Source organism: Urocitellus parryii, chromosome 5 (assembly GCF_045843805.1).
Source record: "Urocitellus parryii isolate mUroPar1 chromosome 5, mUroPar1.hap1, whole genome shotgun sequence".
NCBI classification, from domain to species: domain Eukaryota; kingdom Metazoa; phylum Chordata; class Mammalia; order Rodentia; family Sciuridae; genus Urocitellus; species Urocitellus parryii.
In genome coordinates, this window is record NC_135535.1 from 195,308,171 (window position 1) to 195,321,102 (window position 12,932).

At 46.9% G+C, this 12,932-nt stretch overlaps 1 protein-coding gene across 19 annotated transcripts in view; it reads left to right on the top strand.

Annotated features, from left to right (window-relative positions):
• Positions 1-2,491, top strand: part of Tcf7l2 (transcription factor 7 like 2) — a 186,505-nt gene extending 184,014 nt beyond the window's left edge. For 10 of the 19 annotated variants that reach the window (XM_026389098.2, XM_077799034.1, XM_026389100.2 and 7 more), the window contains one exon: positions 388-2,491. In XM_026389098.2, the coding sequence (XP_026244883.1) occupies positions 388-808 (421 nt within the window). In that variant the 3' untranslated portion in view covers positions 809-2,491. The remainder of the gene's footprint in view (positions 1-387) is intronic. The other 9 variants (XM_077799035.1, XM_026389111.2, XM_026389116.2 and 6 more) reach the window with 1 other exon arrangement.
• Positions 2,492-12,932: the final 10,441 nt, after the last annotated feature.

The following is a 12,932-nucleotide window of genomic DNA, read 5'->3' on the forward strand; positions in this document are numbered from 1 at the left end:
AGGGAGGGCAAGGAAAATGTGGTGGGAAAGTGAAGGAACGTCTAAGCCCAGGGAGAAATAAGCGTTTCTGTTAATATCGGTTTGGATGAAGCCATTTTTGCCAATCGGTGCCACCCTACGCAGGTGACCCCTGCAGTCTGCTCACTTCTAGCTGGGCAGGGGTGGGACCTCGGGTGGGCGAGCAGGTAGGGCATCCTCCCGAGTGTCCTGTGTGTCAGAGCAGACCTAGAGAGGGCCATGTGGTCAAGGGAGCCGGGCAGCCTGGCACCGGGAGTGCCATGCTGCAGGGTGTCAGCTAGCCGACGTCCCCTGGCCGCTAGCATTAGATGAACTGTCCCTTGGCATCTTTGCCTGTTATTCACAGATGACTCTCTCCCCTGTTTCTAGGAGAAAAAAAAAGTGCGTTCGCTACATACAAGGTGGAGGCAGCTGCCTCAGCCCACCCTCTTCAGATGGAAGCTTACTAGACTCGCCGCCCCCCTCCCCGCACCCGCTGGGCTCCCCTCCCCCCGACGCCAAGGCACAGACTGAGCAGACCCAGCCGCTCTCGCTGTCCCTGAAGCCCGACCCCCTGGCCCACCTGGCCATGATGCCCCCGCCGCCCGCGCTCCTGCTGGCCGAGGCCGCCCACGGCAAGGCCTCCGCCCTCTGTCCCAACGGGGCCCTGGACCTGCCACCTGCCGCCCTGCAGCCACCCCTGGCCCCCTCCTCGCTCGCACAGCCGTCGACGTCTTCCTTACATTCCCACAGCGCGCTGGCCGGGACGCAGCCCCAGCCGCTGTCCCTCGTCACCAAGTCTTTAGAATAGCTCTCGGTGTCCCGCCTGGTGTGAGTGTCCCCCCGGTCCTTGGTTTGCCTCCCCCCCCACCGGAAAGCTTTTGTTTTGTACTCTTAATTTTGTGCCACGTGGCTACATGAGTTGATGTTTATCGAGTTCATTGGTCAATATTTGACCCATTCTTATTTCAATTTCTCCTTTTAAATATGTAGATGAGAGAAGAACCTCATGATTCTACCAAAATTTTTATCAACAGCTGTTTAAAGTCTTTGTAGCGTTTAAAAAATATATATATATACATAACTGTTATGTAGTTCGGATAGCTTAGTTTTAAAAGACTGATTAAAAAACAAAAAGGAAAAAAAAAAAAAAGAGAAGCAATTTTGAAGCAGCCCTCCAGACGGAGTTGGTTCTGTATTATTTGTATTAAATACGAGCTTGCGAACCAATCATTTTACACCTGGTTTTTAAACCACAGGGGCACGGTGAATGCAGTGCCATTACCTTTTTTTTGTTTTTTTTTTTTTCCTGTGTGAAACAACTTTTATTGTGATGTTACTTGTTATTGTTTAAATGTACAGAAACAAAGGGTTAAAATGTGTTAATATACCTTGTTCCATGGTGTTGTTCTTTTGGGGGGAGGGGGATGCTACTCAACAATTAATGGAATCACAACGCTGTTGGACCAGTAGTATTTATTGCTTTAGAGATTGCTTGTACCTGTACGTCGTCCCTTTTTAAATATGTTTTCCTTTTTCTTGAAACTGTATAAAGTTTTTTTCCCCCTTAGCATAAGCATCTTATATATAACAACTCATTTGTACAAGGTTTTTAAGTTTATATATAAAATGTGTATATATTTTTTTGTTTCCCTTTTTTGACTTTTATTTTTTTTCTCTCTCTCTCTCTCTGTATGAAACCCAGACGCCGCCAAATGGACATTCATAGTTGCATTAAGGATCAGTAGCATTAACAAAAGTTGCTTTAAAAGCCATTATGTGAAACAAGACTTGAACATTAGTGAGGGAATCCTAGCGAAGCTGTCTGAGCAGCAGTGGGAACCGCCCGTTTCCCCTGTGAACTCCTAGTCAAATGCCCTGTGCCCTTAGGACATGGACTGACCGTGTGCAAAACTTGATGTGCCAAAATTCTCAGTGACTTTAGCTTTCTCCCTCTTTTTGATGCTGTACTTTCTGTTCACCATGTTTTGCTGTGATGTTACATAGGTAGATTTGTATGTAGTTTTAATGTCACCTATAACAAAATGTGTTTGGTAGCAGATTGTCCAGAAAGCATTTTAAATGAAGAGGTATAAACCCTTAAGGGCCAAAATTCTGTATATTAGATTACTCTTAAAATGAAAAAACCAGCTGCCGCTTTTATGTACACACAAGACATACAAGTAGGTAGCGAACTTTAAAAATAAAAAAAACCTAGGCATGTTGATGTTGCAAAATGCTGTATAAAGCTGAAACCTGTTCATTCAGTGCCATTGTAGTTGACATGAAGCGATTGTAAAACTGTCTCCGATTTTTCTCTGGTTTATTAAAATGCTAACTATAACATTTTTTGTGAATACTTTGAATGTTTCCTAACAGTTGTGATGTTACTGTTCCGTTTTATGCTCTTATTCCAAGTTCATTTTTAATGGTTTGGAAGCCATTTTTGTAATGAATAAATGTTCATGCTGTACAGTATCTGTAGCATGCCGTTCTGGATTAATAAAAGCAACTTAGTATGTGCAGATAAAGACTGGTCACTTGTTTCTGTGATTTGGATTTTTATCTCTTTGGAAATTGGAAATTTGGAACATGCATGAGAAATGCATTCCCAGGTTGGGCCCTGAGACCGTGTGTGGGTGTTGGGTGGTGACCAGATAACCAAAAGGTGGTCTTTCACTCTTGAAAGGAGGTGACTCCCCTCCTGCATCCTGAATGCCCGTTTGGTATGCCTGTGTACCTGGTTTGTATCATGTGTCATTTATAGTGAAGATTATGGGGAAAAACGGGTCTCTAGGGCATCTTTCCCCGTATTCAACTGTGCCACTACCAGTAAGTTGATCAATCAGCAGTAGATGTCACTTGATTGGCTGCAAAACAGTTACTCTGCTGTGTCCTATGTGTCCCTCTCACAGTGTTGAGCAGGAAGGATTTAATTCTGGTGAATGACACTGGCTCACCAAGAGTGAGTTTAGGAACCATGGTTACTGCCTGGCGACCATGGATGTAGAAGTAGCCTAACTTCTTTCCAAGAACTTTCTGTTGGGAGAGCTGCCAGCAGTTACCCTGAAACCCTTTCTTTAGCAGCAAGCAAGTGGATTTCCTGAAAACTGCACCAAGGTGATTCCCTTAGTGGGTATGCAAGGGTCTTGCTGTCTGTGGGACCCTCGGCTGTACGCTGGCAAGGATGCCCGTTTGTTACCGTCACTGAGGAGGGCCGCAGTAAAGATCTTCCCGAGGTTTCCACAGGGTGGACAAAGTGGATAAAGTGGATGGATGGATCTGTTGTTCTGGGAATCTAGGACATCTGCACCTTCAAAGGATTGTGATTTCAATGGACACAGAAGCGGTTCGTGTTGCTGTTGTTGTTCCTTAAGGTTACCACGGTGTCGCATCAAGGACTTTAAAGCTCCTCGGAAACTGCCTTGCCCGAGCTAGTTTTTGTTCTGTGAAATTTCAGTATTTTGTTTTTTTGCTTTGTTTGGTTTTCCCGGTGAAGAGTGTTTCTGGTTGTCCTTTCCCATTTTATTCTGCACACTGGGCCCAGAGTGACCTTTGAAAACACAAATAAGAGCACTGTGTGTTATTGGTGGCCGTGTGCCAAGCCGTCTATGTGCATTTTCTCATTTAATCCTAACACTGCCACCTGAGGAAGACATTATTCTCCCCCAGCTCCCTCTGCCTTTTTTTCTAAAAATGGATTTAGAAACTCAAAAAGTGTTTTGTCCAAGACTTCATGAGTTGGGACTTAGATGGAGACCTGACTCCAAGCCACCTTCTTAACCAAGTGAAGCTGCCTCTTGTAGAAGAGATGGTCCTTCCACTCCCGCACAGGGTGATGGGACAGTCTTTGGAAAGGCTTCTGTGTGTCCCCACCCCCTCCTCTGCCTCACATGCCCACCTACCCACTGTCCCCTCTGCGAGAGACCTAAGCCACCTAAGAGCACATTTGCTCTCCTGCCTAGAAAATTCTTCCTCATGTTGGGGACTCTGTAGGAGATGTTCAGGACACCTGCTCACAGGCCTGCCTGTCACCACCCCATGAGGGTGGCTGACGTCTCTTGCAGCCCTATCTTTCCTTGCTTTAGCTCACCATGCACCATGGCACCAACAGACATTGCCTCCTGAGGCCACTCAGGGACACAGTGTATCAGCCGGTGCTTTGACATCTTGGACCTGTACATTGTAGGACGTTCATCAACATCACTGGCTTCTACCCATGGGGTCCTAATAGCACCTCTGCTCCTGACAATCATGGCAACTAGAAATGTGTCCAGACATTGCCATATGTCCCCCGCAGTGGGGAGTATGGCAAAGTCACCCCAATTGAAAACCCTTTCTCTCTTTGTCTCTCTCTCTCTCACTATACTAGGGGTTGAACCCAGGGGTGCTCTGCCACTGAGCTACATTCCCAATACCCCCCCCACCACCCCAATTTTTTTTTTTTTTTAAATTTAGAGATCGGGTCTCTAGGTTGCTCAGGCTGGCCTGGAACTTGCCATCCTCCTGCTGCAGCCTCTGATGCCACTGAGTGAAGACCCTTTAGAGAGCCCTCTAGAGCGGCAGGAGCGTGACTTTCATGTTCACTGCCACATAGGAGGGTCCTGGTTCCGTGCTGGGCACACAGTGGGTGCTCTCTTCATAGGAGAAAGGAGTGAGGTGTGCCAGCTCCACGCTGTGTCGTGAGAGAAGCAGAAGGACAGAGACCTTCCTCAGGGCTTCCCAGTGTTCTGTTCTCACAACTTCCCGGGTGTTGGTGACCTCCTTAGCCCTTTCAGCCATGTTGGGAGGTAACTCCATACAAAGGCCAGGGGAAGGGCAGAGGGCGGCGGCCCTGCTGTCATCAGCCAGTCTGAGGGCAGACCGATTTCTAAAATTCACAGTGCAGGTCACCTAGCCACACGCTTTACTGCCCTCCGATGTTTGATCCGGACTTTGAGGCTCTTTCCACCTAAATATGGAACTTTCTTTTCTCGGCTCACCTTGTTCTCAGCAGTCCCGGTCCCAGTCCCCCAGTCCTGCCCTTCACCACCCCCTCTCTGCCTCTGTTGGACGTCTTCCTAAAGAGTTGAATTTCAAACTCAGCATCTTCTGCTTTCATCTGTAAAAGTGGATCTGAGGGGTTTTGTTCCCGAGAGACCCGGAGACAACATCTAGGAGACCAGGATTCACTCTCGCCAGCTCCTCTAGGAGTCATGTCCTTCCTGGCTGATGGACCTCGCCAAATCTATTGGCACACAGGGAATGCAAAGGAATTGCACCAAGGACACACAGGATGTGGGAATCTCCAAGCTCTGACTCGCTTTCCTACTCCATCCTAGCCACATGCTTTATTGCCTTCCAATGTTTGATCCATACTTTGAGGCTCTTCTCACCTAAATATGGAATTTTCTGAAACTGCTGTAACACATTCCCACACACACAAAAAAATGGATTCCCTCACAGTCCTGCAGGCCAGAAATCAGAAATCAAGGGATGGCAGGGCCACGTCCCCTCTGAAGGCACTGAAGATAAATGTTCCTTGCCTGGTTCAACTTCAGTGGCCTCCTGCAGCCTTGGCCTTCCTTGAGTTGTAGCCACACTACTCCGATCTCTGCCTCCATCTTCACCTCTCCTTCTTTGAGTCTGTCCCCAAATTCCCTCTGCTGCTCTCTTATAAGGACACCTGTGATTGTGATCCAGGCCCACCTGGGTAATCCTGGAGGTGTCTGTTCTCTTTAGATCCTGAATCATATCTTTTGACATATAAATTCATACTCCTAAGTCCTAGGATTAGGATGAGGACATTTATGTTTGGGGACCACCATGCAGCCTATTTCATTGATCCAGAGACAAATGCAGTCTTAGCACAGAGCCCTCCAGAATGGGCAGTTGGAACTGGTCTCAGGTAGGCCCGTGAGGCAGTGACGATCATGGTAGGTGGTCTTCCATTTCAGATATTGGAAGGTTCACCTGGAATGGTAAGTCATAATGTTATGACCACAAAAGCCAAAGGCCAGCCATCTATATGTCTTTATTTTTCCTTGGGATTCTGCAAGTCCCGCTCTTCAACCCCCGAGTTAGAAAACCACAGAAATCTAGATGTGGAAGACACATGCTCATGGCCCAGGGACACTGTGACCCCTCCGTGGCGATTCATTTGACCTTAATGGCTCTCTGAAAATGATTTCCCCTGTTGGGGAGCCGCAGCCCTGGCTAAGATGCTTCTGTGGCGTAGAAGTGGGTTTTTAATTAAAGCTCTTTGGAATGCAACTAAGGTGTAGCCTAAGCGTCTCTGTGAACAGTGCCCAAGGTAAGTGCCACAGACCAGAGCTGGGATCACGAGTGAACAGGGAGGGCCTTGGACTTGATTTCCTGAGGAATGCCCATCTGAAGTTGGCCTCTGGTCTCCCACCCCAGGTCTGGTTTTCCATCCCCAGGTTGGGGCGCTGGCCAAGACCTGCCATGAGCTCTGGCATGCTGTGGTTTTGACAGGTAGCACTGTTAAGTTCTGGCTTTAAACCTGGCTTTTTAAAAAGCTAGCATCTTGCAAGTACGTTTGATGTAGCTGCGAGTAAGCACCTTCATTCATTCATTCGACAACTATTTCTTAGGCATTTATTTTTTTTACCAGGTGCAGTTTCAGGCACTGGCACAAGTGTGAAAACAGGTTGGTCCCCCATTTTGCCCTCTGAGTTCAATCCTGTACCATAGTACAAAATGCAACTTAAAAAAATGAGTTTATGCAAGGATGATATTATTTACTAAGCACAAATCATATGCCAAGTGTATTTGTCAGCTAGTTCTGCAATAATGCTGCGTAAAGAGCAGCCTAACACCAGAAGTTTACATTTCTCTTTCTTGTGAAGTTGAGTGGCTTTCACAAAAGCACATATGTGGGGAGACTGAGGCTAAGATTTGAACCTGGAAACCTGACTCAGGAGCCTGTGTGGCTAAAGGCCATTCTGTATTTCTTATGACAAAAACACAGCATCTGCCCAGTTGGTGAGAGGCTGTGGGGGTGATGATGGGGAGGGCTATTGGAGCCAAGTCCTTGGGAGAGGCTTTTATTATGAGACCACCAGGTGTACTTGCATCCTCTGTGTGCAGAAGGTTTGGTTTTGGTTTGGTTTCTCATGCTGGTATATAATAATAAAGACAAGTGATAGTTACTTAGATTACTTTTGGACTCAGCACCAGAAGTTAGAGAATCTTAGAAATCAGAAGAATATTAAATGTATATGAATATTTATTATGGTATTGTACATTCAAGTTAAACAGCGTTTCAAATTATGGGTTGCAACCCATGGATAGGTCAGGAGAGCAATTTAATGAACCTAGGCCAGCATTGTAAAGATATAAGATAGAATGAAATGGAACACAGATTGTATTGTTGTATGTGTGTAATGCATTATGTAAAATTACTCTTTCTACAAGAGAAAAACAGTTTAAAAGCCAGGTCTGAACAATAATAATGGCTGTAATATGTTGAATAATAATAATAATAATAATAATCTTTATATTTAAAATGTAATATCATGATGTATAAAATGTATTTATTAAAATAAAGTTTATTGATGGGCATTTTACTAAGGATATTTTGCCAGCATTTCCCCAAATCAGCTCCATAAAGCCTTAGCACTATGAAGTCATCTAGGTCAAATCTGTGGGAAACTGTTTTTTTTTTTTTTTTTTTGGTTTTTTTTTTTTTTTTTGGTACTGGGGATTGAACCCAGGGGCACTTATCCACTGAACCACAACCCAGTCCTTTTTATATTTTATTTTGAGACAGGGTCTTGCTAAGTTGCTTAGGGCCTCTCTAAGTTGCTGAGGCTGGCTTTGAACTCACAATCCTCCTGCCTCAACCTCCTGAGCCACTGGGATCACAGGTGCCACTGCACCCGGCTGTGGGTAACATTTTATATTGCACTTCCTCTTAGCATTTCAAAATGCTCATTAATTTATAAGGTTCCATGAAAGGCTGTCGTGAAGACTCTTCTTTACCTTCACCAACAACATTTCCCAAATGTAACTGACAATGGAAGATTGTTTGAGAGGATAATGCCTGTTAACCTCCTCCTGAATAATTGCTCTGTGGACTACAACTCTTTACAAGTCTATTGCCTCTATTAATTCTTTTAACAGCTCTGATAGAGTATTAGCTGCAATTTTCAGAAGAGGAAACTAACACTTTAGTTAAATAGTTACTATTTATTAAGTATAAATTATTTGCTCAGTGTATTTGTCAGCTGGTTCTGCAATAATGCTGTGTAACACTCTATCCTAATATCAGAGCTTACAAGAGCAAGCATTTCTCTTTCTTATTATCAGGTCTGAGCTGACTGGGATTCTAATGGGATCAGCTGTGCCTGTCTCCAGGCTAGCCTGAGTTCAGATCTGTTCAATGTGTCTCTTTCCCTGAAAGTAGTGGCTTTCCACACACCAAGAAGTTGGGAAAGTACACTCTGTCCATAGTTGACCGATGAAGTCAAATGGCAGAGGGTGTGGTTGTATAATTCTAGGATCATATCAGAAGAAATCATTGGGCACAAAAAATACAATCTACCAAGCTTTGCACCAATCATATTTCACATCTCATTTAATCTTTACAGAAATTCTACGTGGCAGGTATAATTATTGTCCCTATTTTATAGAAGAGTACACTGCGGGTTAGAGATTTCAAGTCTTGCATTCTGGCAGGAACTTCCAGCAGGATGCTGGTCACCAGTGGCTTCAGTTTTCGGAGCTTGGAGGGAAAAGCAATCAGTGTCCCACCATAAGTCTACCATTAGCTGTGTTTTGTAGAGAACATGTTATCAAGAACATTTCTCTGCCATGTTCGTGTGCTACAAGGATCACAAACTCACTTACAGAGTGAAAAGACAAGCTGCAGTCCAGAAGACAGTGTTTGTGACACATTTATCTGGCAAGGGACAAATATCCAACAGTATAAAAATTCCCAAATATCAAAAGAAAAGAGTGCGATCCATTAAAAAAAAAATGAGCAAAACACAACCCAAAACTGGGACTTGCTAATTCACAAAGAGGTATACCCAAATGGCCTATGTTTGACTTTGGTAGACGGTCATAATAGCTTCAATTTTGATGGCCCAAAACTGGGTCAAGCTAACTGACCCTCAGTAGTAGAGGAGGTGGGCAGTGTGGTGGTTCTCATCCAACACCCACAGATTGCTCGGGATTTTTCTCAGGTTATGCATGCCCTGTGGAGGTGATATTTGAAGGGGAGTGAAATACAAGGCCACTAGGCTCTGTGTTGTCTGCACAAGCAATAAAACCCTGCAGCTATGGCTGCCCTGGCTCTGTGGAGTGGGACCCCGATGGGGAGTCACTGTGGCTGTCGTGACACAAGTTTTTGGAGTGGGGGGGGGGAGGCTAATGCCCCATTCACTTGATTTACAGCCTTGTGAAGGACCCAGCTTAAGCGACACTAACTTCCTGTGCATTCTAAAGGAGTGGTGGTTGCTATGTACCAGACAAGCTATGTACTGCCAAGCCCTCACCCTCATCCCTGTCGGCTTTATGTGACTGGGTATGGCAGAAAATTCACAGCAAAAAAAGGTAGGTGGAGTGGGGCTTTCTGGAACGGACTTTAAGAATAAGTAACAATAGCTGGGCGGCGGTGGCGCACACCCATAATCCCAGCAGCTCTGGAGGCTGAGGCAGGAGGATCGCAAGTTCAAAGCCAGCCTCAACAAAAGTGAGGCGCTAAGCAACTCATTGAGACCCTGTCTCTCAATAAAATACTAATTAGGGCTGGGGATGTGGCCCAGGGGTCAAGTGCCCTTGAGTTCAATCCCTGGTACTTCTCCCCCGCCCAAAAGAATAAGTAACAACAAAACAGATTCAAGTTGAATCAATCACTTCCATTGAATTCTGCTAGAAACTGTCCTGGTATCTATGGGGTGCCAGGTGGATGGGGAGAGCAGGAAGGGGAAGTCCCAGCATGGTAGTGAAGCTAGAGCTGCCCCTTGGTGTCAGGGTGTGGATGGAACTCACACAGTGCCGGGAACTCCCTCGGTAGTCCCCCTCCCTGGGGCCTCAGAACTCCCCAAAGGAGGACATCTAGGTTCTCTCCTTCGGGATAGGAATTCCAGGAGAGATTTGTAGAAGAGCAGCATCTCTCAGCAGAGTCAGACTGCTGAGTCTCTAAGAGCTGGAAAGATGGGCCACAGGAAACTGAAGCCCAGAGAAGCCATTCCTGACGCCCCCGCCCCAGGGGACCTTGCCTAAAGCCACCAGGGGGGCTGCTGGCAAGGTCTAGGCTGGTTGCAGTCTAAACCAGGGCCCTTCCTCATAACTACATGCTGCCTGAAATTCTCCACTGCTTGCTCTCATTGGGGAAATTTAATCCTGCTGCCAGCTCCAAGACTGGGTTCCTGCTTTTGGATGGCTCTCCGGGCTTGGGGACTCCAATGCAGAGGTGAATTTGTGGTGCTCCCAGCAACCTAGCAGCACCTGTGAGCCTTGCCTCCGATGTGCCTGACGGGGCCTGCAACAGCTGTATGATTTTATTCATTCTTAACTCAGGTACGAGGATGGAACTCATATTTCTATTGTCATGGGAAGGAACTAAGTGGAACGTTCAGGATCACTCAAAAAGTGGCAGCTGTGGAATTAAGATGAGGCCTCAGACTCTTGAGCCAATTTTCTTCAGTTACCCGATGAATAAGGATCTTAAGGAGAAACCGAGTCCCCAGATTCCTCTGTGGGAAGCTGTCAGGCTAGGCTAGACTAGGACATGTATCTGCTTGGGAGAAACAGGCTCATTTGGTATCTCATGGCCACCACACCCAAGGGGAAGGGGTGATGAGTGGTGGGAAGGTACCAGTGGCCAGGCTAAGGGGGCCTGGGTGCTCCTACCTGTGGTTCCAGGAGCCTTGGCCTCACCCAGCGGCCCAGGTGAAGTGGGATGTGGGCTCAGGTCACAACCCAGATCACCCCTGGTTGCAACCTCCAGTTGGCCAACTCTTGAGGCCAGGTGGGTACATGATGGATGCCCGTAATTGTCAGGGCCTGGCACTTGGGGGCTGGTGATGGCAGCTGGCTGAGGTGATCCTGCTGGGACTGAGTGCCTCAGGCTGGTGTTGGGCATCTGAGGTGGCGCAGAAGGCCCTCTGCAAGGCTGTCTCTGTTTTCTGCAGGAAGGGGCTCTGCCCATCACGCTGCATCCTACCCACCCCCCGCCCCCTACCCCCCAACTTATATAATGGCACATTATACAACGTCGCCAAGCAGGTGGTATTTTTAAAGACAGCAAGTGAGCATTTTTTTGGCCTAAATTTGGGAGTGAAACAGATGGATTTTTAAGACTCTAGGCTTTTCCTATGAATAGTAACCGTTGTTCTCTCTGCTTTTAAACACCAGTTTCTAGACCACCTCCAGCAACCAATCAGCACTCTGTTATTTAATTATAACAAAATTCTTAGCTCTGTCTGCTGCTGCTCGGACAAGTGGGGGGGCACTGGATCAATTTCTGGAGCCAGGCAGACTTGCCAACAACAATTTTCCTTTTCCCAGAGGGCCTTGGAGGCCTGGAGCAGGTTCCAAGTTCCTCCTTCCCCTCCCGCTCCGTGTGGGCTCCCTGACAGCAGCTTGAAAAGGGTTATAGAGAGGCAGATCAATGCCCGCTTGTTGCAGCCATTCCTGACAGCGGCGACCCCCACGCCAGTGAGCTCATGCCTGCCTCATTACGGCTGGTGCCAGATTTTTTCCATTAACAGGTAATTGAGTAGAAACTAAAATAAGCGAAGTTTGTTTCATCCCTTGGATTTTTCTTGCTGGGGTTTGAAAGAAAAACACTTTAGCATCGTTAGTGGAGGAGTGTCCTTGAAAACGTATTTATGTTTTCCAAGTGATTTGTCGCTTGGTAGGTGTAATTAGCCCGTTCCCTGGCCCTCCCCCTTCTAATTTTTTTAATTCTTTAAGGGCCATGATGTTCAGAGAGCAGGATCTGATTTCCTGGGCCCCTTGCTGTCCTACACCCTGTTTTAAGAGCGGATGGGTTAAATGTGTTCTTAGTGGGTAACTGGTTCCTCGCCCTCCTCTCTCTGCCTCCAGTGCTGGCTCCCACCCTCCCTCCCTGGAGAACCTGCAGGAGCAGCCCTTATCACAGGCTCAGCCTCTACCCACAATGCCCTGGGCCCAGGCCCCGCCCTGCCCTCTGCCTGCCCGTCTGCCTTGGCAAGTGCTCCAGGTAGGTGGCTGAGGGGAGCCTTTGTCTCACTTGATCTCTTTGCAGCTGTCTTTGTGTGTGCGCCGGTCCCACGTTCTTATTTTCAGCTTAGGCTAGGAACTGGCTCCTGTCTAAGCTGATCTGATTGAAGTTTCACCAGATTCCCCAGCACTGCCCTGCCTTCGTCCTCCATTCGGATGAGAGAGAGAGAGAGAGAGAGAGAGAGAGAGAAGAGATGGGGCGGGGCTGGGGACAAGGCATCCATAGGAGGAGTTTTCACTTCACCTGGGGCACCAGTGAATCATGACCTTCTCTCCCTCAGTGACTCCAATAAGTGCTAATCACCATCACCCCCAAAGAAAACGTGAGAACGTGCATATTTGCACACCCACCGCATGCTGCATGTGGTTCCGGAGTTTTCTGAGCCCCCTGGTCCCGGGATAAGAGTCATTTTTACACTAAGCTCTCAGAGCAAACGAATCAATGGCATTAGAGTGATCTTCTCCCCAGAGTCGTTCACCCCTTCACGCACTGGATGTAGAAGTCTATCTAAAGTAAAGAAACCTCCAGAAATTGGTGATTTTCCAATGAACAAACGTAGTTCGTATGGCCACATTCATGTGACGCTGCACCCACAGCAGTTCTTACAGCTAATATCACTATGTTCCTCTTGTGTGCCTCACAGGATGGCCTCATGACTAGGACAGGCCGGGAGCTAACGTTCCAGTGAGGAGGGGGACACTTGAGATTTCATTGAGCACCA